Raw genomic sequence first — 24,618 nt, 5'->3', positions numbered from 1 at the left:
TTGCACCCTTTTGGTTACGCCACTGCATTCCCTTGCCCCGTAGTTGCTTTGAACTTTAATCAGCTTGAAAATACTTGATTTTCTTTAAGCGTTTAATCAGTGGCGCAGGAAAGTTTTTCATTTGGGAGGGGTACAAAATTCAGCCTCCCTTATATCATAGAAAAGTTAGGTTAGGTTAACTATTCTATGCTTATATATAAACACACATACTACTGCACCTAGAAATACATTTCCGGGGGTCCAACCAAGTGTTGCAATAATAATAATAACAACAATAATAATAAATAATTTTAATTATAATAATTATATTTAATTAAATTAAAATATTAATTAAATATGTAAGTTAATTAATATTGTATTGTTGTTATTACATGAATAGGTAAAAGTAGTAAAAGATAGTAAAAGAATAGAGATATAAAAGCATATATTCATTATCTAGCTTACGTGTAGTTAAGATCGCCAAGATTTGCATAAAAACAACTGCCCTGGCAAGAAATTTAATGTCAAATAGAAAAATAATTGAATATTTATTGAATAACAGACAAGGAGTTAGATCCAATTAACGAAAAGTAAAGTTTCTGATTAATATTTTATGGATATTATCATTAGTTGTGTGCATAAATCTTTTGGAACCCTTAAAAGCCGTATGAGCCAAATTCCGTGCCTTCCAATAAGTTCAGCGGAAATAACCATCGATTAGACATGACTTTTTTCAGAAATGGCTTGTGTGTTTTAATAACATCATAATGCTAAACAATTATATTTTGATTATTTACTTTTAATTCTTGGTAAGTCTTTCGGGGGGAGTGTCCGGACCCCCTCCTAAATACGTCCTTGATACTTAGGTATAATGTGAAGGCATGGGAAATATTATATTTTAGAACAGTGCACACGAATGTCCTGTTATTTAATGCAAAATTTGCATAACTATTTTTTCTTTGTTTTTCTTAGAATTTATGTTTTTTTTAAAACAGATTTTAAAACCAGATAACAATTCTGAAACATATAAAGCTCTGGACTTTGTTCTGGCCTTATTTGAATTTAACGGAACGAAAAATCGGAGTTCGAAATGTGAAAATTGCGAACAAAGATACATCTATTCATTTTAATGCAGGTTGAGATTAAAGGGGGTGAGAAGGATCTTGAGCCATCCCAACCAGGAATAATCACCTCCCACCCACTGGATATAGAAACCACATTATTGAATATACCATACTTATAGAGTTCCACTTCAGTTCATTCTAATTTTAAATTCCCATAGCTACGCATAAAAATATCTTTAAACAATTTATGGCAGATGTGTACCACAACCAATGTCTTTTAGAAGCCATGTATTTGGTATTTACTCAGACATCTGTAGGGCGTTGTATTAAAAAAAGGAAAAAAAACCTGAGTTTAGATGGTTCCCGTAAAAAGTCTAACTTTGAAATATTTGTGAAAAATTTGCCAAAGCTTTTATTTGTTATATATTTAGCTTACTCAACGACACTCTTCAAGCACTGAAAGTACTATCATTACAAATACAAAACCGAAATCCTTCAGATGTCAGAGGAAGCAAGGTAAGGCATACGCTCAAGATGTTTTTTTTTTCGTTTCAATCTTTGTTGGACAATATGAAGAACCGCCCAAGGTTTCCTTTCGTATGTAGTGGTATTAAATGCAGATACATGCGTGTGTTTTAGGGTGTGACATGTCAAGCAAAAGCATGTGCGCGTCACAGTTAAAGATTTTCGCACCTACATCCAAAACACATTCCCACCTCGCCAGCCTCCGTGGTGGAGGGGTTAGCTTAGCGCGCTTTGACGCCAGAGGTCCCAGGTTCGGCATGTGAGTGTTCATCAATTTCATGATATCATCGCCCATCCTCATCTTTGCGATTAGCCAAAAGTGGCAGAAATGCGAAGTAAAATAAACCAAATAAATCAATCAAACATTCTCATCTCACTCAAAGACCTTGCGAATCCAATCCAAAATCTACCAATAGAACCTGCGGTGAGTTTCATTTATCTCGGGCATTCATCTGACTAATGCAATTTTCTTACAGATTGACTTTAGGGTTTAAATTAAAATGGCATTGTGTTTGTGTTGCATTCGATACCAAAATTAGATTTTAAGCAATTACTGTCCTATTATAAGTATATCTAATACATAAAAGGTAAAGGGTTCCCCTGTGCTTAGCACCACGCCATGAAGGCGTATAGGGGTGTGGGGGTAACGCCCCACACTTTCTTGATCCGGTCGTGAGTGGGGTGATGTGATCAGCATAACGCCCCTGACCGCCCCTGACCGCCATTAAAAAAATATCACAAGGAATAAGAAAAATTGACCTGAGACGAATAAATTACAAATGACAAGCGCGACGGGAGTTTGGTATGAAGTTCGAGTTGAGTGGGCGTTTTCTAAATGTCGACGAATTTCAAGGGCGTTCTCTAAATCAATCGGGCCGTCACGTGTTAAGGTTCACACAGATGAATACTTTACCATCTCTCAGCTTCCGGGGTGCATCCTGGCGTCTTTATGGGCGATTGAAAACACATAGTATCCACGCGAAAGGTTTCTTTGGTTGCGACGATGAAGATGCGAAAAGGATTCAAACACCTAGTTCCCCGGCTCCTCTTCCTCTCGGGATCGGTGGATCTCCGTGGTATGGCGCGGTTCGGACGTCGCATCTGAGCGGTCGTTGTAGGCGTCGTCGGCGTCGTCGGCGTCGTCGGGGCGTCAACATCTCTCTCTACGTCTCTCTGTCGCGGCTGGTAGGCGTCGTCGGCGTCGTCGGGGCGTCAACGTGGCGGATGGTAGGCGTCGTCGGCGTATCAATAGGGCGGCGTTCGACGTTCTCTCTCTCTCCATGGCGGCGGATAGGCATCATCGGCGTAGTTTCTTCTGACGTCGGGCGAATCGACGTAACGCCCTCATCTCCTTTCTTCCTCTAGCCCGCCATAGTTTCCGGTGTTCCTTGTTTCTCAAAAATTATAAATGGCGTAAGGTAATCACGGAAACACGGTTTCGCTTCAACTTCCCCCAGCGGTGGAGGTAGGCGCACTCGTGTAGACTTACTGCCTATCACACACACTGGTGTTCGCACAACACAACAAAGTCCACTGTACACGAAAGGTAGCGCGAAGGTGCTCTCGTTCCAAGAATCGCGGCAAAACTGTATATGGAGAGTTAGCACGGAGCTGCTCTCACTACAAGGATCGCGGTAAGACTGTGTATCGAAAAACCATGTTCTTCGTTTTATTTGGATTTTGAAAAAGGACGCTAGGCGCACGTTGGAGTGACGCTTGCGGAGAGGTTATTCCACCACGCTCTATTGTCTCCAAACTAGGACGGACCGTGTCCGAAGTTTACTTGCGCGGATTAAGCTTCCGCCTGGCTGTCGCCCATAGCTCAATTGCAATCGCTGTCCACAAACTGATCAATTAGAACCGATTTGATATGGTGTCCGTAATTGTCGCTTGATCGTGACGAAACTCCACACATCCGTCCTTGCACACATGCCGCTGCGCTGGTATAAGTTTCACATGAATCTGACCGTTGGAAACCGAGATATTTAAATGTTTGTCATTACGGTCGAATTTCATAAGCTTTACACGCATAGCGTGACCCTTCAGGTGCTCACCCTTAACACAAGCGAATGTCTCGTTCCTCCCGTCGGCTTGGCAAAAATCAAATATGTAATCTTACAAATTAAAACACTTAATACTTTGAATCAACACGTCTTTTTACCGCTACATACATGAATAATAATGATAATAATAATGACGGTAAATCTGACTGTCACAAAGGCAGTAATTTATTTTATTAAAAACATAAACTAAACGCATTTGTACTTGAATACTTGATACAGAGTCTGAAGAAGACCTTGCTAGAAGGTTGAAACGTTACGTTTAGTTCATGTTTTTAATAAAATAAATTACTGCCTTGGTCAGCATATTTAGTTTTTCATAATCATGGAAACAAGGCTTAATGGTGTTTTAATATTCAATCCTCCAACCAAAATTTTGGGCTTACTGTTTATGTTGAAGAATACCTAGATATTACCCCCCCCAAAGAAAAAAATCTCCTTCCACAAACCACATTTTCCGCTACAATATCAGACGTAATATTAATACACAAGAGTTGGATATCCCCCCCAAATTTAATGCTCAGCCCCCCCAAACTAAAATCTCCAGGATAATCTAAGATTTAACACTGATATTCAATAGTCGGATATTGCCCCCCTCAATCCCCCACCAGAATCCACGTGTCGATTTAAGACCCAATGTGTAAGAGTTGGATATCCCACTTCGTTAATAATAATATTACCCGTTACAGTTTTTCGGAGCCTCCCGATGGCGCAGTGGTAGCGTCGTCGCATTGTAATCAAGGGGTCCCGGGTTCGATACCCGGTGAAGGCACATAGTGGTTCGAATCCCACTTTAAACCGTAGGTCCAGTCCCGATTAGCCTTACTGTGCATAAAGTGGACTTAAAACACCAATCAATCAATCAAAACCGATACAATTTCCTTGGCAGTCTATAATTTGGTATTTATTTACCAGCAATGGATAGTTAATAACGTAATTCAACTTGTGCCAAATGTACTGTTTCACATCCTGTTTTTTTAGTGCTGTCCGGGGTGATATCCGGGATTGCAAAATGTCCGGAGTTTTGAGAATGTGAACATGAAAATAGCTACCGGCATTGAATATTCACCACCAATTTTTAAGGTGTTTCAAAAGACTGATATTTCATATACCAACATTTCTAAAATGGTTGAGTTTGCTATGTCTTTGCCTGAAACATCTGCTCCAGTTGAGAGAGCATTTTCAATTATGGAGAATATTTGGTCAGCAGAAAGAGGTAGACTTCTGGAATCCACTGTTAAACATCTACTGAATGCTAAAATTAATTCAGAACTTTCATGTTGTGAATTTTATGATGTTATTAAAACAAACAAGCCATTTCTGAAAAAAAGTCATGTCTAGTGAAAAGTTCAACTGAGTCAACTAACAGAACAGAGAACAGAGAGGCTTCCTAAACATCAGACAATGTATTATTCAATTAAACATTTGAAAATTAATTGATTGATTTTAGAAAATAATATTAATATTTTTTCTTGTACAATTTATAGTTTAATGTTCCAATAAAATGTTAAGGCTTTTAAGTAATTTCAATTTATTTTTGTAAATAAAACTCAAATTCAGCAGTAACGAATTGATCGCAAATATGTCCTGGGTTGGAGCTATGGTAAGCCTAGTCATTGTAGACAACTGACATTGATCCAAATCTGAAAGAGAACCCGCATTTGCTTTCCTCTATTAGGGGAAGGGGGTCTCTACAATTATTAGTGGCTGTTGTCTTTCTTCCACCATTTTTTTTTGTAGATATCTTTTTCTTTTTTTAAGAGACAGAATGTGGTCATTGGCCTGCATAAATAAGCTTTGTTCGTTTAAAATTGCAATACATGAGCTTGTAGTGGCCAAAACAAACAAAACTGAAATAAGTCACTATAGTCTTCAGTTTCATTGGCATATTTTCATAAAAGCCTATTAAATGTTCATTGGTATTTGATGTAATGGCTAAAGAATGCATGTTTTCTTTATTTTCAACATCACACCCCCAAAATTTCATTCCGCGCCCCCTCAGCACACCTACATGATTAATACTGGCACGGCCGCTGCTCTCCTATCACACGTACAAAAAATATTCAGATTACATCAGATTGTTGCGGAACTGATCTCATGTACAGACTTTTTGTTAACCTGTGCCAATTATTGTATGGTCAAAAATGAAAACATAAAGTAGTGCAATCATTTCATAAAATAAGATAAATCTACTGTATTACTGAGCGCAGTCAGCTTCATTCATGCGCGGCGCCAGAAAATTTTGACCGGCTGGGCAGGAGCCAAATACGGATAAATTAGGGTTGGCAGATATAAAGTTTGAGTTTCACACACAGATATTCCCTCGCCCTCTCCTGAATTCCTTTGCATTTCTTTCACCTTTTCTCATTGCTGTTGTACGTCTTATTTTTCCCTTCCACCATTTTTCTCTGCTTGTATTAACCCCCTCTCCCTCTCTCTGCGTTTCAAAAGACACATCTGCGTGCACGGGTAACCCGTTCACCAAATCTTCTGATTAAAATTCTCTCTATCCCCTCCTCTTGGCTATCATTCATATATTTCCTGTCGGATCCCACTTTGAACTGTAGGTCCAGTCCCGATTACCTTACTGTGCATTAAGTGGACTTTAAACACCAACTCAATCAATCTATCTTTCGTGTGTGAATCTTGATATGGCATCCCTACTTCTCTCATTTATGTGTCCCTTCCCTGATGCCCTTCAATTGCTCAGTATGTACTTCGCTTTGTACAGTCATGGACACTTCTGGGTTGTAACGATTCCATTGAAAGTTAATGGACTTGTTATAACCCACAAGTGTCCGTGACTGTACAGGGGATATATTTTCTTATCCCTTTAAATTAAGAAGAAATTTATCATAGCCCATACTTTATCAGTTGAACGACATATTACATTAATTGATTTGATTTATTTTTGTATTTAACATCGCTTTTCTTCCACTTTTGGCTAACCGCGAAGATGAGGATGAATTGTGATAAAATGATGCAGACGAAGGTCAATTTCAGTTTTGGAAATAGCCGGAAGTCGCATGGAGCTAAATCTGGAGAATATGGGGGTGATTGAGCTCCACTATCCCTTTTTTTTTGGGCCAAAAACTGGCGTACCAACCTGCTCTTGTGCACGGGTGCATTGTCGTGCAACAGACACCATGAGCCCTGTTCCCGATATTCAGGCCGAACTCTACGAATCCTGGCCAATATACGATGCAAAACACCCACGTAATACTCAGCGTTCACAGTGTGACCGTCTGGGATGAATTCCTTGTGGATGATGCCTTTGGAATCGAAGAAAACCGTGAGCAGGCTTTTGATTCGGCTCTTCTGCATGCGCACTTTCTTCGCTTTTGGAGACCCTGGACCATCACGAAATCTTTCATACCACTTAAACACGTTCTCACGGCTCAATGCCTCAATACCGTAAACAGTTTGAATAATTTGAAACGTCTCTGTTGCACTTTTACCCAATGTGAAACAGAATTTAATGTTGGCACGTTGCTCCGTTTCCGACCGACGTTCAGCAGGTATCGTCAGTCACAAGATCCGTATGCGTCGACCGTCGATACTTTTGCAACTTTGCTGGAAGAAAGTCGAAATGTGTCGCTACGTGGCAAAAAAAAAAGAAAATCAGTAACCTTTCCTACTGGACGGACTGTGCATCGTTTCGTGTCGTCTGTGACGATATGTTCTTGATATATCGCGATATCAAATTTCCGACATCATCCATCCCTAGTAAGGGCATAATAAAATATTCCTGCACTTTCATATACCTTTTCTCTGGCGCCGTCACTAGCTACAATTCATTTTGATTTCTATATTTCTCTCATATTTGTTTTAATTTTAGCAATTTACGACGTCTTCCTCTGTGTTATGCATTGTTACCTCATGCAGGCAATAAATAAGAATTGCTGCGACAAACCAGGTCAAATTTTCAAAATACTCCACTGATTACTACTCTTTTCTATTAAAGATTCTTGTAATAATTATTTCTTATTTCAATAACCGTCTCGTTATTGAGATGTGGTGCAGCTGCCCCCCGTGGCGGAGTGGTTCGCATATCGCGCTACGACGCCAGGGGTCCCGGGTTCGAATCCCTGCCTGGGCATGGATGTTTGTGAGTGTCCATTCATCAATTTCATATCATCACTCATCCTCATCTTCGCAAATTAGGCAAAGTGGCACAAAAAGCGAAGTAAAATAAACCATATCAATAACAATAAGAATTGAGATGTGGTGGACATGGGGTTACGCATACTTTTTTTTTCTAGTCAGTTTTCATTTTGCCACCTTTTCCTGCTTTTAAAGTTCTTGTTTTTTTAGGAGTACTGAGCCACCAGGGGGTTTGACCCCTACCAACCCCCCCGTCGGGCACGCAATATTGTACGTATATACAGTATGCTGTGGCGAAAGATAAGCGGCTACAGAATACGTTTTATCATTTAGTTTTAAATACTCGCCGTGTGATTTTGCGGTTACCCTTCGATTTTCCGAGGTGCCGAGAGCGCGCGCTCGAATAGTTGTTCCGGTTCCGTGCAGATGTCGGATCGATCGCTGGCAGCGCGTAGCAGCCGACAGCTCAGCTGGCCGAGCCTCAGTTCACAGCGAGATTGGGTTGGTGCGTGAAGTGAGAGCAGTCGTCGTGGCCTAACTTGACGTCAGGGATTCACTTGAGTGTGTCGAATACAAGTGCGAAGTGTTGTGTACGTCACCAGTGCCTGCTCTTCCCTTCTGGGATCGTGGATTCATGCGTCCTGTCCCTGTGAAGCGCGTTGGCGGGAATCGGGACGTCGTTGGTCCTAGCCAGGGGAGTGGCACGACAGGAACTATTTCTGATACCTCTACCTGGAACCAGAGCTTTCCCGCATTCAGTACGATCAAGCTGCAAGGAAAATGGGTTCCCAATTAATCCCCACGCTTACAATGCACTGTTCGTGGTACGCAAGGGCAACCTCTGTAAATATACAGTGTGGCCAACAAAATTAGGGTTCCATTTAAATGTCTTCCATTAATTTTGGGCATTTGTCTTGATGCGTTCCAGTAAGGGATAAATAGTGTGAAAGGTCAGGCATTATCATTATTTAATTTCCAGCCAACGGTAGCTTTTAGTTATTTGTAGTGAAGAACCAAGACTGTTTTGCCATTTGGATATTTTGTTTGTTCTTTGGCATTTACCCCAGTTGACAGACAACGCATGGGACTGAATATAAAGGATTGCTTTTACTTCTTAGACACCAGCAAGCATGACATCGTGTCGTAGGTTTCTTTGACGCGAGTGACCCCAAACATCAGCCATCCTGTCGTGCACGCTAATGTTCTGTTTTTCGAGCCCGTTCGGGCGGAGGGACAGGTCCCCAACGGGCAGCAGGGGCATGGCGGGGGCCCCAGACTCGCTGGCCATGGACCCCATCATCAACAACAACAGGAACACGAACAATGTTGCTTCCCGGGCCAGCGACGACGCCCCATTGGCAGAGGTCGAGGACGAAGCTTTCTCGCAAGCCACGAACTGTTCCTCGCCAGAAGACCAAAGCAGCAGTGGACCCGGTAGTTCCAACGCTTCCCCCGGTTGTGTCGAGGACGCCCAACAGACCTCCAGTACGTCCGAAGACACAGAGGCGGGCAGCAACGTCGTATCCGGTTCCTCTTCCATGTCCACGGCTTCCGACCCGGTGCGACAGAGCTCTGTGGATTCTTCCGGAGGCGAATCCTCCAGGTCCAGCGACTCCCTCAGCCAGATCTTGTGTTCCAACCCCATTCACGTGCCGAGCTCCCCTCCCGTGTCCGTTCCCTCGGTCAGCTCCTTGTCGAGCAGGACGTCGCCGGTGCAAGTGAACCCAGGACCTCGCTTCAAGCTGCTGCATGAGGGGGACATCCAAGTCTGCTACCTGAACCACACGCGAACGGTCGTCAGCAAAATCCTCAGTTCCAAGTTCCTCAGGCGATGGGAGACGCATCGGCTCTACCTGAACGACTCCTGCATCTCCTCCAAAACTGTAAGCCACGCTCTTTTCTCATATTTACTAAACTCTTTCTTGTTTTCTTACAGCTCTGTTGACAACCTACACAGTGGCGTACACAACGGGAGGAGGGGTTGATGGGGGTCATAACCCCTCGACCCTTTGGCCAAGTTTTCCTAAAAAAAATAACGTGAAAGTCGGGAAAATGAGGGCTGACTGCTAACAAAAGTATACGTATCCCCTTTCGGAAATCCTGGGCACGCCACTGAACCTACAAGTCTGGCAGGAACAAATTGCATAAAATACTTGCAAATTCTTCTTCTTTCCGGTTTTGCCTTATAGCAGTGGTTCCAAAAGTGTGCGCCGCAAAACGTTTCCAATATTTTCACTGAAATTACACTCATTTGCATTCTAGGGACGTGGTATACACAATAAAATTATTCGTACTTACCACATTTACCCTTCGTTTTGAAAGTTCTTTAAAGTCAAATATGGTAATCGGGAGGCATAACGCTTTGATTTTATCAGATTCCTTTCTTTCGAATGATTTTCTGAAAATTTCTGAAGAGACTGTAGCCCCATCAGCTCCTCCTATGTACTCCAATGTCCACAAAGCACCATGTATTTAACATATTCGCGAGCGAAGAATTTTTATTTTTTCTCCGTGACTGAAGGGGCCCCGTGTCGCCTGTCGCGTGTCACTACCGATGTGACAAGCGACACGGGTATCTCGTCTGTAAAAAAGAATTTACTGTGCATGTGAAATCAACAGACCAAGGCGACGGTATTGAATTTGAATTTGTATTTGTATTTAAAATTTTGGGTGCGTCAGCACTTAGGCTATTTTGCACCCGTCACATTATACAGGGGCCAGCCCCTTATTACAAATGACAACTCTAACGTTGCATAACTAAAAATCTTAAAATCTTCTGACTTCTGTTAAAGTCCGCGCGTTCATTATATCCCCAGCGGTTAACAAAGGGAGCGGTACTCTTTGTTAAAAGAAACACCCAAGCTGGCGGTTTTCTTTTGAAGTAGAAGCAACAAACTGGAGTAGGAAAGCGATGTTGCCAAATTGAAGAGATAAAAGAGGAAAAGCAGAAGGAAATTGTAAGGAAAAAAGAAAAAGAAAGAGAAACAAAATTAAAGAATATGGAAAGAGAATATAAATAAAGATAAAGATTAAAAAGAAAGTGTTTAGGGATATTATCGAAGGGGGGGAGAAATATCCTACTCTTGGATATTAGGCCTTAATTGACACCGGTGTTCTGGGGGGATTCTGAATTAAACGTGTTAAATACTCAAATTGAGTTTTATAAACCCACTCAAAAATACTATTTATATGCATATTTACATATTTTAATTTACTACATTTAACCAATCTCCCACACCCCCTATACGCCTTCATGGCGTGGTGCTAAGCACAGGGGAGCACTTTACCTTTTTTTTTTTTTTACCTTTTACATTTAACCAATCAATGTGCTAGCTTTAAGTTTTTTCGAAAATCGAACAATCAAAAAATATGGACAATGTAACATGGTATTTCATTCAAATATACATCAACTATTACACATTCATCCAAACTATTTTCGGGGGTTTATGAACGATTTTAGGGGTGGTCTTGAGTGATGGGCACCCCTGTGTAGGGAGGAGGGGCAGATCAAGTATAGTGTTCTGTAAAGCTAAGAAAAAGTTACTTTCGGTAGACACACTGTCGTAATTAAATACTTTGTGGGGATTACGATATGGTTTGAGGACGCGAATGATGTTTTGTGGGTCGGGGCACATGATATAATCTGGGGGGACGCATGACATGATTTTTGGGGGAATGCGCCATTGGCTTTGAAGGGGGGTGGGCACCTGTGCTCTCCATGAAGGAAATAATATTCTGCAGTTTTGTCTTCATACTTAGGATTTTCACTAGCAGCCGTGAGTGATAACTTGCATTATGCAAAGTCTAAGGAAAAAACTAGAAGCACAACACTATAACAAAGCAACAAAACAGCACAACACAACACAACTAGTTAAAAAGAATCAACCCCGCACGTGGTTATGGAGCAAAAATAATGAGAGGCGCCTTGCAACTACAAGAAATGTAAGTAAAGAAAATGTGGCAACAACGTCTGAGTGCACGCGCTTATCGGGAGCGGCTTGGCTATTGTTTGCTATTGTTGTCAGTGTTAAGTTTTATAAAAGGGTTGCCGATGGGGACATAATAAACGCGCGGACTTTAAAAGCTGAGGCTGTAAACGGGCACTAAGCACACACAAGGACAAAAAACAGGACAACACACACAAAATTATACTGGCCATAGTGCCAGTCGCCAGAGCCTCGTTAGTCTGCAGTCCAGGGTGTACTACGTGGAAGTGAGGTTGACTTTTGGGCCCCTACGTGGAAGGTACCCCTTACACCCCTCGCGACGGTATTGAGAAACGAGCGACACGTGCAGTTTGTCTTGTCGCTCTGGTAACAAATGTCCTTTTCACAGTGACACGTGTCGCTTCGGTCTGATAGCTGCCCTTGTATGATATACTTCTTGGTGAAACTGAACTCTGTGTGCTCGGGAAAGTTTAGCAAAGCTTTTCAACCACAAGGTCGTATTTCAAGTCTCCTATCATGTGCATGCGTGCATATCCAATTCCAGAATTTAAATAGGTAAGTAAAATTAAATTTGCGTAATATAGTTGATATTCACTTTTCCCACGACTATTGTTTCACACAAAAGAGAATTAATGAAAAGTATCCTATCAAACTCTGAGTTTAGCTAAATGTAAGGTTTTTCTATTTTTTATCTTGAATCTGAGGAGGACGGGGGGAGTGCCCCAAGTTGAAATTTGAATAAGGATTGAGGACAGTGTGTACATACACACGTGTAATAGGTAATGTTTACATATATCTTGTTCCATAATAATGAATTTAAAATCACCGCGACTGCACTTCACAATTCATTCATAGTTTTTCTACCTTTAGGGAAGTTTTTGACTGCAACCTTCAAATAAAGGCTCGATTGGGATAGTGAGAAACAACACATTTTCTCCTGCCAATTAATTTATGTATTGTGTGCGACGAATATGAAGTACAGTCTGCTGCAAATATAACAGTAGGTAACTTGTCCACACCAGGCGCGGATCAACGGGGAGGGCGACAGGTTTTTGTATATATTAGCAGTGGCTCAGTCGGTAACGCGTCTGACTACCATGCTAAAGGTCCCGGGTTCGATCCCCGGCCGGTTCAAATCCGAGAACTTTTCTAACGATGGAAGCGGCCCCGGCGCCCACCCAGCGTCGAATAACATGGGTACCTGGGGGAAACCCTGGGGGGTAAAGGCGGTCAGGGGCGTGATGCTGAACACATCACCCCCACTCACGACCGGATCAAGATAGTGTGGGGCGTTACCCCCACACCCCCTATACGCCTTCATGGCGTGGTGCTATGCACATAGGAGAACTTTACCTTTTACCTTTATTATGCCTAATGTTTCTGAAGACTCAAATGTTCTGTATTTTGTTTAACATGCTCGTGAATATTTTTTTAAGTTTTATTTAAGTTCACTTCATGCGGAGGATAGGCTAATCGGAATTGAACCTACAGGTTAAATTTGGATTCGAACCACTGTGCAATGTGCCTCCAAAGAAGATCGAACCCCAGATCAGTGTTGCCACAATATGAAGGCAGAATTTCCCTTTCCAAGGGGCAAAATTTCCCTTTTTGGACCAATTTTTCCCTTCATCTAAGCAAATTATATAATAATAATAATAATAATAATTAGTAGTAGTAGCAGCATTATTAGTGGTGGTGGTGGAAGCAGTAGTAGTAGTACGTAGTAAAGTATTCCGTTGAATTCGTTATTCTTTTGAATAATAACATTTTTTAAAAAAATTCACATTTCAGTTTCATCACTTCCTGACCTGATGTCCCATATTTGAATCCTGGTCAGGAGTCCATTTAATCGTTAATCCTCATCGTTACTATTTATCCAAAGATGCATAAAAGCAACGTACAATAAACTTAAAAGGAGCAGAAACAAGTAAGAATAGCAAAATAAATAAATAACATAAAAATGTGGATATGAAAATCGAAATTAACATAAACGGTAGTAATATAGCCAGATGACCTTAAAATTTCCCTGCAATTGTGGTATTTTTAATCAAAATTCCCTTTTTCCTTTTGGCTCAAATTTCGGTCCGAATTTCCCTGCAAAAGGGAAATTTCCCTTAAGTGGCAACACTGCCCCAGACCCCTTGATACTAGTTTTATTTCTGTTCATTCACTTTACTCCTCATATATGGTCGTTCGTTTACCGTGGCAATGATAGCAATTATGATTACATTCAATAGTAACCAACAATTCCAGTCGTAGACCTGTAATTGTACAAAACCATAATCTTTAAAATATGGAAGTCAACTCGGTTCTTGTTCACAGTATCATATATTGTTTACAAGAAAACAGTGCATTGGAACTGATTTGCGGTGAGGTGAGGCACCCGACTGAAATTCGCCCCTCCCAACTGCAACTTCTGGATCCGCCACTGGGCCACACCGTATTCATTCTTTATTGGGCATCAAGGGAACTAAGCTGCCGATGATGACGCCAAGCCTGCTGATGCAGACGATGTTCTTGTCCACCTTCTTCCTGCCAAGAACCTGCAGAATCGTTTCGTTGCTCCCTTCATGACACTTGGCAGGAAGAGAAGGATCAAGCTTCACGCCAGAATGTCCACCATTGGTGTACGACGTTCCTCGTACTCAGGGACGTCGTTAGGGGGGGGGGCACGCGGGGGCACTGGCCCCGGCAAACGTCGACGTGGCCCCGGGAAACTGTTCTGTATTTGCTGGAAATTTTACTTTGATGACAAATATTGCAAAATAATTATTCAGTAAATTTTGCTTGCAGTCTGAAACACTTCTTCAATTTTCAGTAGCACGAACCCAAGCAAGGCATTTCTTTCTTATTTCCCTGTTTCTTGCTTGTTGAACACAAACAGATGTATTAAGAGAGATGCAGTTAATGGTTTTGTGGTCCGCCCCGGTCAGGGAAGTCTGAGACCTATTGAAAATGCACTTTTCCTCCCTGCTGCACACCAGATCCAGGATTCCCCCCCCCCCCAAAACCCGCACTTTCTCTTCATCTGGCCCTGCACTGGCTTCATGGGCGCCGAAAGGACGACACAAACAGGAAGATTTAGCTACTACGGGTGGCCAGAACTTTCTGCGTTAATTATTTATGGTTCAGAAAAGATATCCCTATGCGTTTCAAATGCCAAGAACAGAATTCTATTGCTTGTCCCTTTTTCGGCGCGGGAATGAATGACATAGCGGTTCTTCGCACATGCACTCAACCCTCCTGCTAATGACCTGCCCTGCAAGGAGGGATTGTTTTCCTCTGGAAACATTGGATCAGGATCGACTGATCGACCAAATATCCAACATATTGGCAACCACACAAGATCCTGGGTTCGACTCCCAGGGTGGTTGATCTTATGTATAATGAAGAATAAACCACGTTTCAATTAAGGAAGGAAACTAGGTATGTAACAATTGTTTTTACAGCCGTCTGCATGCTCTATAAGTATTATGTTACAAAATGTGTATATCTTTCTGACTTTCTGTGATTTTTCTTCATTTAGCCTCCACCTGCAAATACGGAAGCTGCTGCTGCTTAGGTGGCTAGGTTGGCTAGACATACAAATATAATTAATCCCTAGTCATACAGCGAATAATACTTGTAATATAATCATGAGTTATGGAGAAGCAAATAATTTATCAAGCATTTACTGTTTCTATTTGTTGTGTAGTGGTTAACAAGGTGCATTACGATGCCAGGTGTCCTGGGTTCGAATCCCGGACTGGGCGTGTGTGTTCTTTATGATGGTCCTCTCATCATTTTCACATCACTCATTGTCATCTTCATCTTCACGATTAGCCAAAAAGTGTCAGAAAAGCGAAGTAAAATAAACCAAATCAATCATTTATATATTTCTATATTACGCCGCTTTCCTACCTCTTGGGTTAAATGCGACGATGAGGATGAATGATGAGCCGAAGGAATGGCGATGGGACAGACATGATACAACCATACCTGTCCAATGTCCGAACCTTGGACCTCTGGTTTCGTAGCGTGTTATACTCAGTCAAATTCTTAGGAATAAAAACTGTAAAAGTAGGGTGAAAAGAAGCAAAGTTGTACGATGCATAAAAAGCCATGTTTAGTTCTTCTAAAACCTTCCAATTATCGAGTTCGTGTTTTTAGTCTACTCTATGCACAGTAAGGCTAATCGCGGATCCTAACCACTATGTGCCTCCACCGGGTATCGAACCCGGGACCCCTTGATTGCAAGGCGGCGACACTACCACTGCGTCATCGAGGAGGCCGAGAAAAACTTACAATTAGTCAGTAAAATTAATATTGAGAAACAAGAGTTCTTTCATTCGGTCATCACATCGAGTCCCATAGTTTCGAGAGCAGAATTTGCTTCCATATCGCTTTCAAGTATACTTCCCAAATTGTCCTCACGATGTTGGAACAGCACAGAAATTTTGGAACTAATACAAGCAGGCACATACACAGGGAAGGGGTTCGGGGGCTGCAGTCCTTTCCCGAAATCCTACAAATATCTGATTTTAATAATGTGTAGTAGTAATTAAATTTACTCCATTAACAGGATTAAACATCTTGTATATGGTAAGTTGAAATATGCCAAGACATTCATCTTCAGCGCATTTACCCCTCCCCCCAACCTCTTCGACTTTAGATGGTGGCTGCCGATAAAGGATAAGCCCCTTCCGACGAAATCAAATTCTGGCTACCGGCCTGACCACCAGCGATAGAACCTTGAACCTTTGCATTGATTGGTTAATAGAACTGGTGCTTTAAGTCCACTTTATGCACAGTAAGGCTAATCGGGCTGAACCTACAGTTTAAAGTGAGATCCGAACAACTATGTGCCTCCATCGGGAATCGAACCCAGGCAGGTTGTTGAACCTGCCGAACCAAAGACGAGAGCGTAATTATTTGAGCGTGTGGGAACTTTGTTTTATCCAGTGCCATCATATATTCAGTTTTCCACACACAAATAACGTGTGCATATAATTTCTTATCGTCATCATTTCCCAAGTGAACAATCAGATGCCATAGAAGACTCGGGCCCGACCTTGAACTAAGAGGTACCGGATTCGATTCCGGTATGAATTATATACATGAGATGCCTAGCTTGAACTCATTAAGCACACATTTCATATTTGCACTGTTCCCAATACTTGTAAACCTGGTTCCAGCACTTTATATCTAAAACCACGGAAAAGGGTTTTATCTACTTCTCAATTTTCTTCCAGCAAATTTACAAATCTAAAGACTAATAACATTATTCTTGGTGTAGGCCTATAAGCCATTAAGCTAATGAATTCATTCTGCATTTTTCCCGAATAATGGCTGTGTATTTCGCGAGAGTATATCCGTAGACTGCTGGGGGCTACAGAAGAAGATGATGTTCCTTTCCAATTTATTGATTGATTGAGTTGGTGTTTTAAGTCCACTTTATACACAGTAAGGCTAATCGGGACTGGTTCTACAATGTAAAGTGGGATCCGAACCACTATGAGCATCCACCGGGTATCGAACCTGGAACCCCTTGACTACAAGGCTACGATGCTACCATGCGCCACCGAGGAGGCCCTTGATCCTTTTCTTTCCAAGACTATATATATATATATAAACACACACATATATAATATATATAATATATGTATACAGCATAGGCCTATATGGTGTATAAATAGTTTGTTAATTTATAATAGGTTGATAGAAAAAATCTTACGTTTGGGCCCCCCCAAACTGATCAACCTAGATACGTCCCTGCTCGTACTGTCTCTCCTGTCGAGAAAGTAATTTTTAACTCGTCTTCGAATTGGACACAGCCGTCTCTCACATCATAAATTTCTGCAAGGACTGGACCTTCCGCTGTGCAGTGTCTGTAATGTTTTAAATGTTCGGCACATCTTTCTCGAATGTGTCAATTTTAATTTCGCCAGACAAAATTTTAATTTTCCCAACTGTTTTATCATCCATGTTGGGAGATGATGATGATAATAATAAATTTTCTTTATTAAGCGGGCGAGATTCAGCCAAGGGCTGCTCTGCCACCTAACTCTTGTCGATATGATAATACATATAAGATGATATAAACTGGGTATGGAGCAGTAAGCTAAATGTAAAATAATACACAGATATAAAAAAATGAAAAAAGAAAAATACATAGGAATTAGTTGCATACAAAAAAAAAGTGTAACTAGAAATACAAAGGACAATAGTAATAATAATACAATAATCAGAGGCGTCTCGTGAACGCATGCGGTGCATGCTTCGCATGCGTTATTTGTGGGAAAAAGGACAGCTTGCTCTGCGACGACATTAATGAGCATTTCTACATTCTAATTTCTTCATATAGGAGAAGTATTTATTTTACACGAGAGCGCTGAACTAAGTTTATATTACATTTCTTGGATTTGAAGTGAAAGAAAGTAATAATTCTTTTCCCACAAACGACGCATGCGTCACTTCAGATCCAAGAAATATAATCTTAGTTGAGCACTCTCGTGTAAAATAAATACTTCTCCTATATGAAGAAATTAGAATGTAGAAATGCTCATTAATGTCGTCGCAGAGCAAGCTGTCCTTTTTCCCCCACAATTGACGCATGCGTTCACGAGACGCCTCTGACAATAATACAATTCCATATAGTGAGTGACTTGATACCTTCAGTATGTGCCCCGACTCTGATGATGACACAGTGTTTTAAGTAATGCTTTTAGCTTTGTGAAAAGAGCGGACATTTTCCACTCTCTTATTGGAAGGTTTTTTTGTGTATCGTTACCTTTTTAATGGGTTGTGTGTGGGCTGTGCTGGTCCCTTTACAACCTGCATTTTAATCCTTCTCAAGGGTCTTTTTATATCCCTTTTTTAACTCCGGTAAGGATTTTTAGATAAGGGAATTTTGTCTCGTATACATAAAAGGCTGCAAAATGACCACATGTGACGATGAGGCACGTATCTAGAAATACATTTCGGGGAGGGGGTTCGACTGTCTCAATAATAATAATTTAATTGTAATAATTAAATTAAACATATTAATTGAATATGTACATTAATTAATACTGTGTTATTATTTCATGAATAAATAAAAATATGGTAAAATAGTAAAAATATAACAGTACATATTCATTATTCAGTTAAGATCGCCAAAATTTGTAAAAAATCAACTGCCCTGGGAAAAAAATAATGTCCGATAGAAATTTAATTTTTATTGAATAACAAAGAAGGGAGTTAGATTCAATTGATGAAAAATAAAGTTTCTGTTAATATGTTATACATCTCTCTATATATAAAAATGGATATGTGTGTGTGGGTGTATGTATGTTTGTTCTGGCATAGCTCACGAACGCCTGGATCAATTTCAATCAAATTTGGTACACGAATCACTTGCAGTCTGGAAAGAATACTTTGGGGGTAAGACACCGCTGGCACCAGTAGGGGTGGGGTGGGAAGGGGTGACATGGAAAAATAATCGAAAACTACCGATATCAAATTCCGCACAGACAGACATCCGTGACTCTATGCAATCCCGCACAACCATTTTGTTTATCGGGTTGTCTAACATTCAGGCTGACACAACTTTGTGTTGCGAAAACTACCGATATTAGTGTGGAATCCATAGTTTACGTGACTCCCAATGCGGTTCAACTTCAAGTTCATCACCTATCGGGGGTGAGAGGGGGTGAAAATGCCACAAATGCCCTAGATTAGTGACGAATCCATAGTTTTCGGAGTCTCTAAGCTAATTGGTGACAATCACATTTAAAATTAGTTAGCATTTTACACTATAGTTAGAATTCATTATTTTCCTGTCTAATACAAGATTGGGATAAATAAATACCCGGGCAACGCCGGGTAATCAGATAGTATTATATAAGAGTAGTGTGAATAAATCTTTGAAACTGTCCTTTAAAATCTTCTGATCCCAATTTCTCGCCTTTCAAAAATTCGGCTGTAATAAATAACAATCGATTACATAAATGCTACAAAAGTATATTTTGATTTCTTAATTTTAGTATTTGATAAGTCTAAGTCCAGATCCTTGGTGACGATGCATCCATTTTTTTTTAAAAAAAATCATTAATTTATTTTTGTTTTATGAAATGCAAGTTCCGAAAATTGAAAGGAAGCGCCAGCCAAGCAGAGGACAAGGTCTGACTAAACATCGTCAGAATCCTTCCTCCAGGATATGAAAGAAAACAGCCGTGGAGGACTATTACATTTACCGCCTGCTGCGCGTGCATAATAGCCTCATCAGGATTTATGTTCCTTCTCCTTAGAGGACACGAGGGAACGATCCTCAAATGGATGGTGAGGGATTTGCAATTTTCATGGACGTTTTTCTTACCCTAAAAAAAAAGTTAAGTTGGATGAACGTTATGGCCTTGACTTTTTTTTTCAGGGAGGATTCACTCATACTTGAATACTCTTCAACACCATTTCTCTGTGAGGAAATTATGAAATCTGGTGACTGCGACGTGATAATGGACAACAGAGTGGCAAACTAATTCCAATTTTTAGAATGAATAAATGATTTGATTTATTGTACTTGGCGTTTTTGCCACTTTTAGTTAATTCCTTAGATGAGAATGGGCGGTGATGAGATAAAAATATGAAGAAATATATGTAAAAAAGCCTTTTTAGCACAAGTACTGTACTTGCCATTCATGGATAATTTGTACTTGCACAAAGTGTCACTACTGCACATTTCTAGTAGCAAATGTGCGTATTTATTCATTGCTCATTATTGGGGCTAGGGTTTTTATGACTTAAAAATCACCAAAATATGCAAAATAAAATATGCTCTTATGACCTAAAATTTTACAAAATATGCACTATAATTTGAAAAATATGCCCTTATAACTAGACTGTTTCAAACATCAATATGTAACTTATGCTGAAATATTTTCATATACATACTATTTTTAGTTCACTTTATGGGCGCTGATGAGTTGCAATTCACAAAAATTAATACTTTCTGTAAATTTTCAATTAAAAATTAAAAATATTTTGCTGCAGTCCAAAAAAAAAACAAAAAAAAAACGAGTGAGTAAAAACATGGGAGTAAGAACGAATCCACTTGGAAAATAACTGTATATTTCTTGAAAAAGCGAAAATATGCTAAATAGGACCGAAAATCCATCAAAATGTGCTTTATCACGTAGAAAATGGCCAAATATGCCCTTAAAAAGCACCTTAATTCAATTAGTTTCTTCACAATATGAATTTCTATATATTTAGGGAACACATCACCCTTACCAAAATATATATGCTAAGTCACAAAAATCCTAGCCCTACTCATTATCGATTCTTGTTTTGGTTTAATAACTACTATTAGGTTTTAACAAATAAAATATTAAAATATTCAAGAATCCAAACACCAAATCATATCAAAAGGGGGTCTCTGCTGGCGTACTTCTAACGTCTTTGCATTGTAATAGAAGGGTCTCGGGTTCGATACCCAGTGGAGGCACATTGTTACATAGTGGTTTGGATCCCACTTTAAACAAGCAATAAAGAATCTGCAAAACTGAGAGAGAGTAGTTTCAATTGCATATGCTGTATGTCCACTGGACATTGTCCAGCCTTGATTAGCCTACTTGTGCATAAAGTGAACTCAAAACTCAACATTATATCAAAGCGAAGCATGAGAAAACCGTAAACGTTCGTACAGGTTAATCGGAACTTAACGTACTGTTTAAGGTGTAATCCAAACCAGGAACCCTTTGGTTACAACGAGAACATTGCCATTATGCCATCAGAAAGACCCATGTGAATATAGAAATGAGATGATCTTCTTTTCAATAACCACTGAATATTTACTGGTTATTTTATATCATTCTAATTTAAATTTTTGGTCGTGTCATCCCAATCAACCGAGCCTCAACTATGTTAAAAGTAAACGATGTCTGCTTCGTTCGGGCTTTCATTCCGTAACCAACAGTTTCCAGTATCGCAAAAGAGCCTGAAGAATGTATTAAGAAGAATCGATTTCTGTAGCAATTACTTTCGCACTCCCTCTCAAAATTCCATTCAGATTTCCAATATTCTGCTTTCATTTCGCACCATACCGTAAAACATCTGCAGTCGACAGTTAACCATTTCTAGAAAGTCAAGTGCACTCTTGAAAATTTTTCACTTTCTTATGAGCTGTTAATATCAATAATGCACTGGCTTAACTTGGAAAAGAAAAATAAACACACTTTCTGTAGCACTGCATACGACAAGAAACATCGCGATACTCTGCATAAAAACCTTCAAAGTGTAGGAATTCCATTTCCCATATCCACATCAATTGATCTCTGAACCTTGTTCTGCGGTCATGTGGATACTATATAGCTACGTGCGAAAATACAACATTGCAATGTAAACATTCTCAATCCCCGAGAACAAGACGACGTAATACCATAGAATCAGAAAGGATAACAGCATTCAAAATGTGATAATGAAGGACATAACTTCCTGAAGGAAGCGAACGAGATCTCGGCACCGTTGGCTAGAAATCGCTAAGAATATGCGGTGTGAGCCAACAAAATGACGACGACTGCATATGAAAACTTGATTGATTGGTTCGATATTTCTAATGCGTAGTTTATATTTACATGGCATTGACAAGAGAAAGTTAAACTCAACAGAATGTTGCTGAATATGAAAATCGTGGAAATTAATCAACATATAAATAAAAAACTAGGATATTGATTGTCTGTGTCGATGTAAGTTTTGTTTTCACTTTCGGCAACTATTTTTAAGCTGTTAATTTATTAGAGTTACACACACACACCAGGGTATTTGGAAAGTTATGTAAGTAATATTTGAGAATGTAACCCTATTACGGTTACCGTTACTTTAACAGTAACTTGTGTATCTTTTATTCTGAATAAGACAAAACTCTTGTAAGCTTCAAAAGTTGTATCCTATTCCATTGCTTCTAAACCGCCGGGCCGCGAGAGGTTCTCCTAAAGTTGGCGATTTGCAGCCCGAGCTGGCAACCACCTCGTAAGATGGCCTTTCATGTCGGATTCCACTGGGATAGCAGATAATGCTTTTGCGACAGTGTCTTTGAGCGCTCAATCTATCTAACCGTGGGAGCGTTTCTTGTCGCCTCCAAATTTCGAAACTGATTGTTCCATGTCCTAAGTAATTCCTGTTCCATGTCCTAAGACATCTGTTTTCAAACAACAAGGGCAGTGATCCAGGAAGACAGTTTAACTAGTAACAATCGTAGCCAACCTGATTGACCAATCATGGTCTTCTACTTTTTAAAAATTCTTCCAGGGCCACCCTTCACCCTTTTCGTCTGTAGCTTTCGTTCGTGGTTAATGTCTTGCAAATTGTCGCAGTTGTTTTAAAAATGGAAATCATTCAGACAGAGAAGGGGAAGACTGAACTTCGTTCGAAAACTCCTTACTGTCAAAAGAGATGTTAACTGTTTCAACAGGAGGCGCCGTCACAGATTAACAAGATCGCTTACTTCCTATCTCTCCTTCGTAATCTGTGCGTATACCGAAAATGGCATGTGGAGACACCCTACGGCGCCTTCGAAACGTAAAGCGTTGTCATAGCAACCTCTCCGCCAATCACGTCTTACTCTTGGCAGTAACAGGTGAATGCATCTCAGCGCAATGATCCACTCACCCTACCCTTCCATTCCTGCTTTTATTTTCTGCAAATAATTCGGGACATATCTGCTAAGGTCGTATTAATTATTTTATTTAAGTGCATAAAAATGTTCTACAAGGATAAATACCATTGTTCAGTTAATGCATGTTACGTTTGAATGATTTCTACATACGAGTATAAGTTACGAGATATACAGAATTAGTAGCCCAGAAGCACAGCATAGGAAAATAATTTCAAGTTCCTGAAATTCCAGCACGTAAATCATTCCGTTGTGCATGAAAAATGGTCCGTGTATTATCTGGGGTAATAAGTATTTTTATTTCGTATTCTCCCTATTATGCGTTTGCTTTACTGACATTTTGGGCAAATCGCGAATGTATCTTGTGTAAACTCTACGGCGATTACTTTGTTCGTAGATCAATGCGTTTTACCCCTCACTTGTCGTTGTTTGTTATTTAGAGACGCATTTTTCCACTTTTAGGCTAATCGCGACGATCATATGAAAAATTGATGACACAAAGAAAGCTCTAACAGGGATTCGAACTCAGGCAGGACCCCTGCATCAACTGAACAATGGTATTTATCCTTGTAGAACATTTTTATGCACTTAAATAAAATAAATACTATGACCTTACGAGATATGTCCGAATTATTTGCAGAAAATAAAAGCAGGAATGGAAGGGTGGGGTGAGCGGATCATTGCGCTACCCAAAGTGTTCTAAAGGGAGCTCGAGCCATGTTGCAACATTTCCCAAATTGTATCTTTCTCTTCATAACAGTTGCTGTACAGTTTAACGTGGGTGGCAATCTGCAGGCTACAGCACACTTAATATCAGTATCTGTTTATGGTGCCGTCACCGAATGTCTAGTATTATAGGGGGATCGGCTGTAATTGTGTATCATATTCAATCGCAAGATGTAGACACTTCTGATTTACCAACGTAGAAAATTCCATTCATCTGTCTATGGCCTCATAAAACGAAAGACAAATGCATTCACTTTCTCTGCAATTGATATCAGTGGAGTACCCTGAGAGGGGGGGAGATATGATGCTGAAAATGCCAGGGAAACAAAAGACAGGATTCGAAGGTTTTGTCTCAGGAAATAAGAATAAAACATAAAACGTTTTATTAAAAACTACTGATGGAACATTAGCGCTATTCATCTAACAAAACCATTACAAATCGGCTGTGGGCTTGTAGGTATGAAATATACTGGAATAAAAGATATAGTATACATATAGTCAGTATTTGTTTTCCAAACTTAAAATGTGATGTAATATATTAACGGAACTTTCACCACACAGTTTTTTTCTTATGGGCTTGAGTCCAC

At 40.1% G+C, this 24,618-nt stretch overlaps 1 protein-coding gene across 1 annotated transcript in view; it reads left to right on the top strand.

The window, feature by feature from the left end:
• Positions 1–8,227: 8,227 nt before the first annotated feature.
• LOC145981026 (C-Maf-inducing protein-like) overlaps positions 8,228–24,618 on the top strand; it is a 266,610-nt gene continuing 250,219 nt past the window's right edge. Inside the window, exon 1 of the mRNA XM_083114123.1 lies at positions 8,228–9,615. Coding sequence (XP_082970249.1) covers positions 8,932–9,615 — 684 coding nt within the window. The 5' untranslated portion in view covers positions 8,228–8,931. The remainder of the gene's footprint in view (positions 9,616–24,618) is intronic.

This window comes from Lepisma saccharinum, chromosome 28 (genome assembly GCF_977018435.1).
Source record: "Lepisma saccharinum chromosome 28, izLepSacc3.1, whole genome shotgun sequence".
Lineage (NCBI taxonomy): Eukaryota > Metazoa > Arthropoda > Insecta > Zygentoma > Lepismatidae > Lepisma > Lepisma saccharinum.
This window is presented reverse-complemented; position numbering and strand designations above follow the sequence as displayed.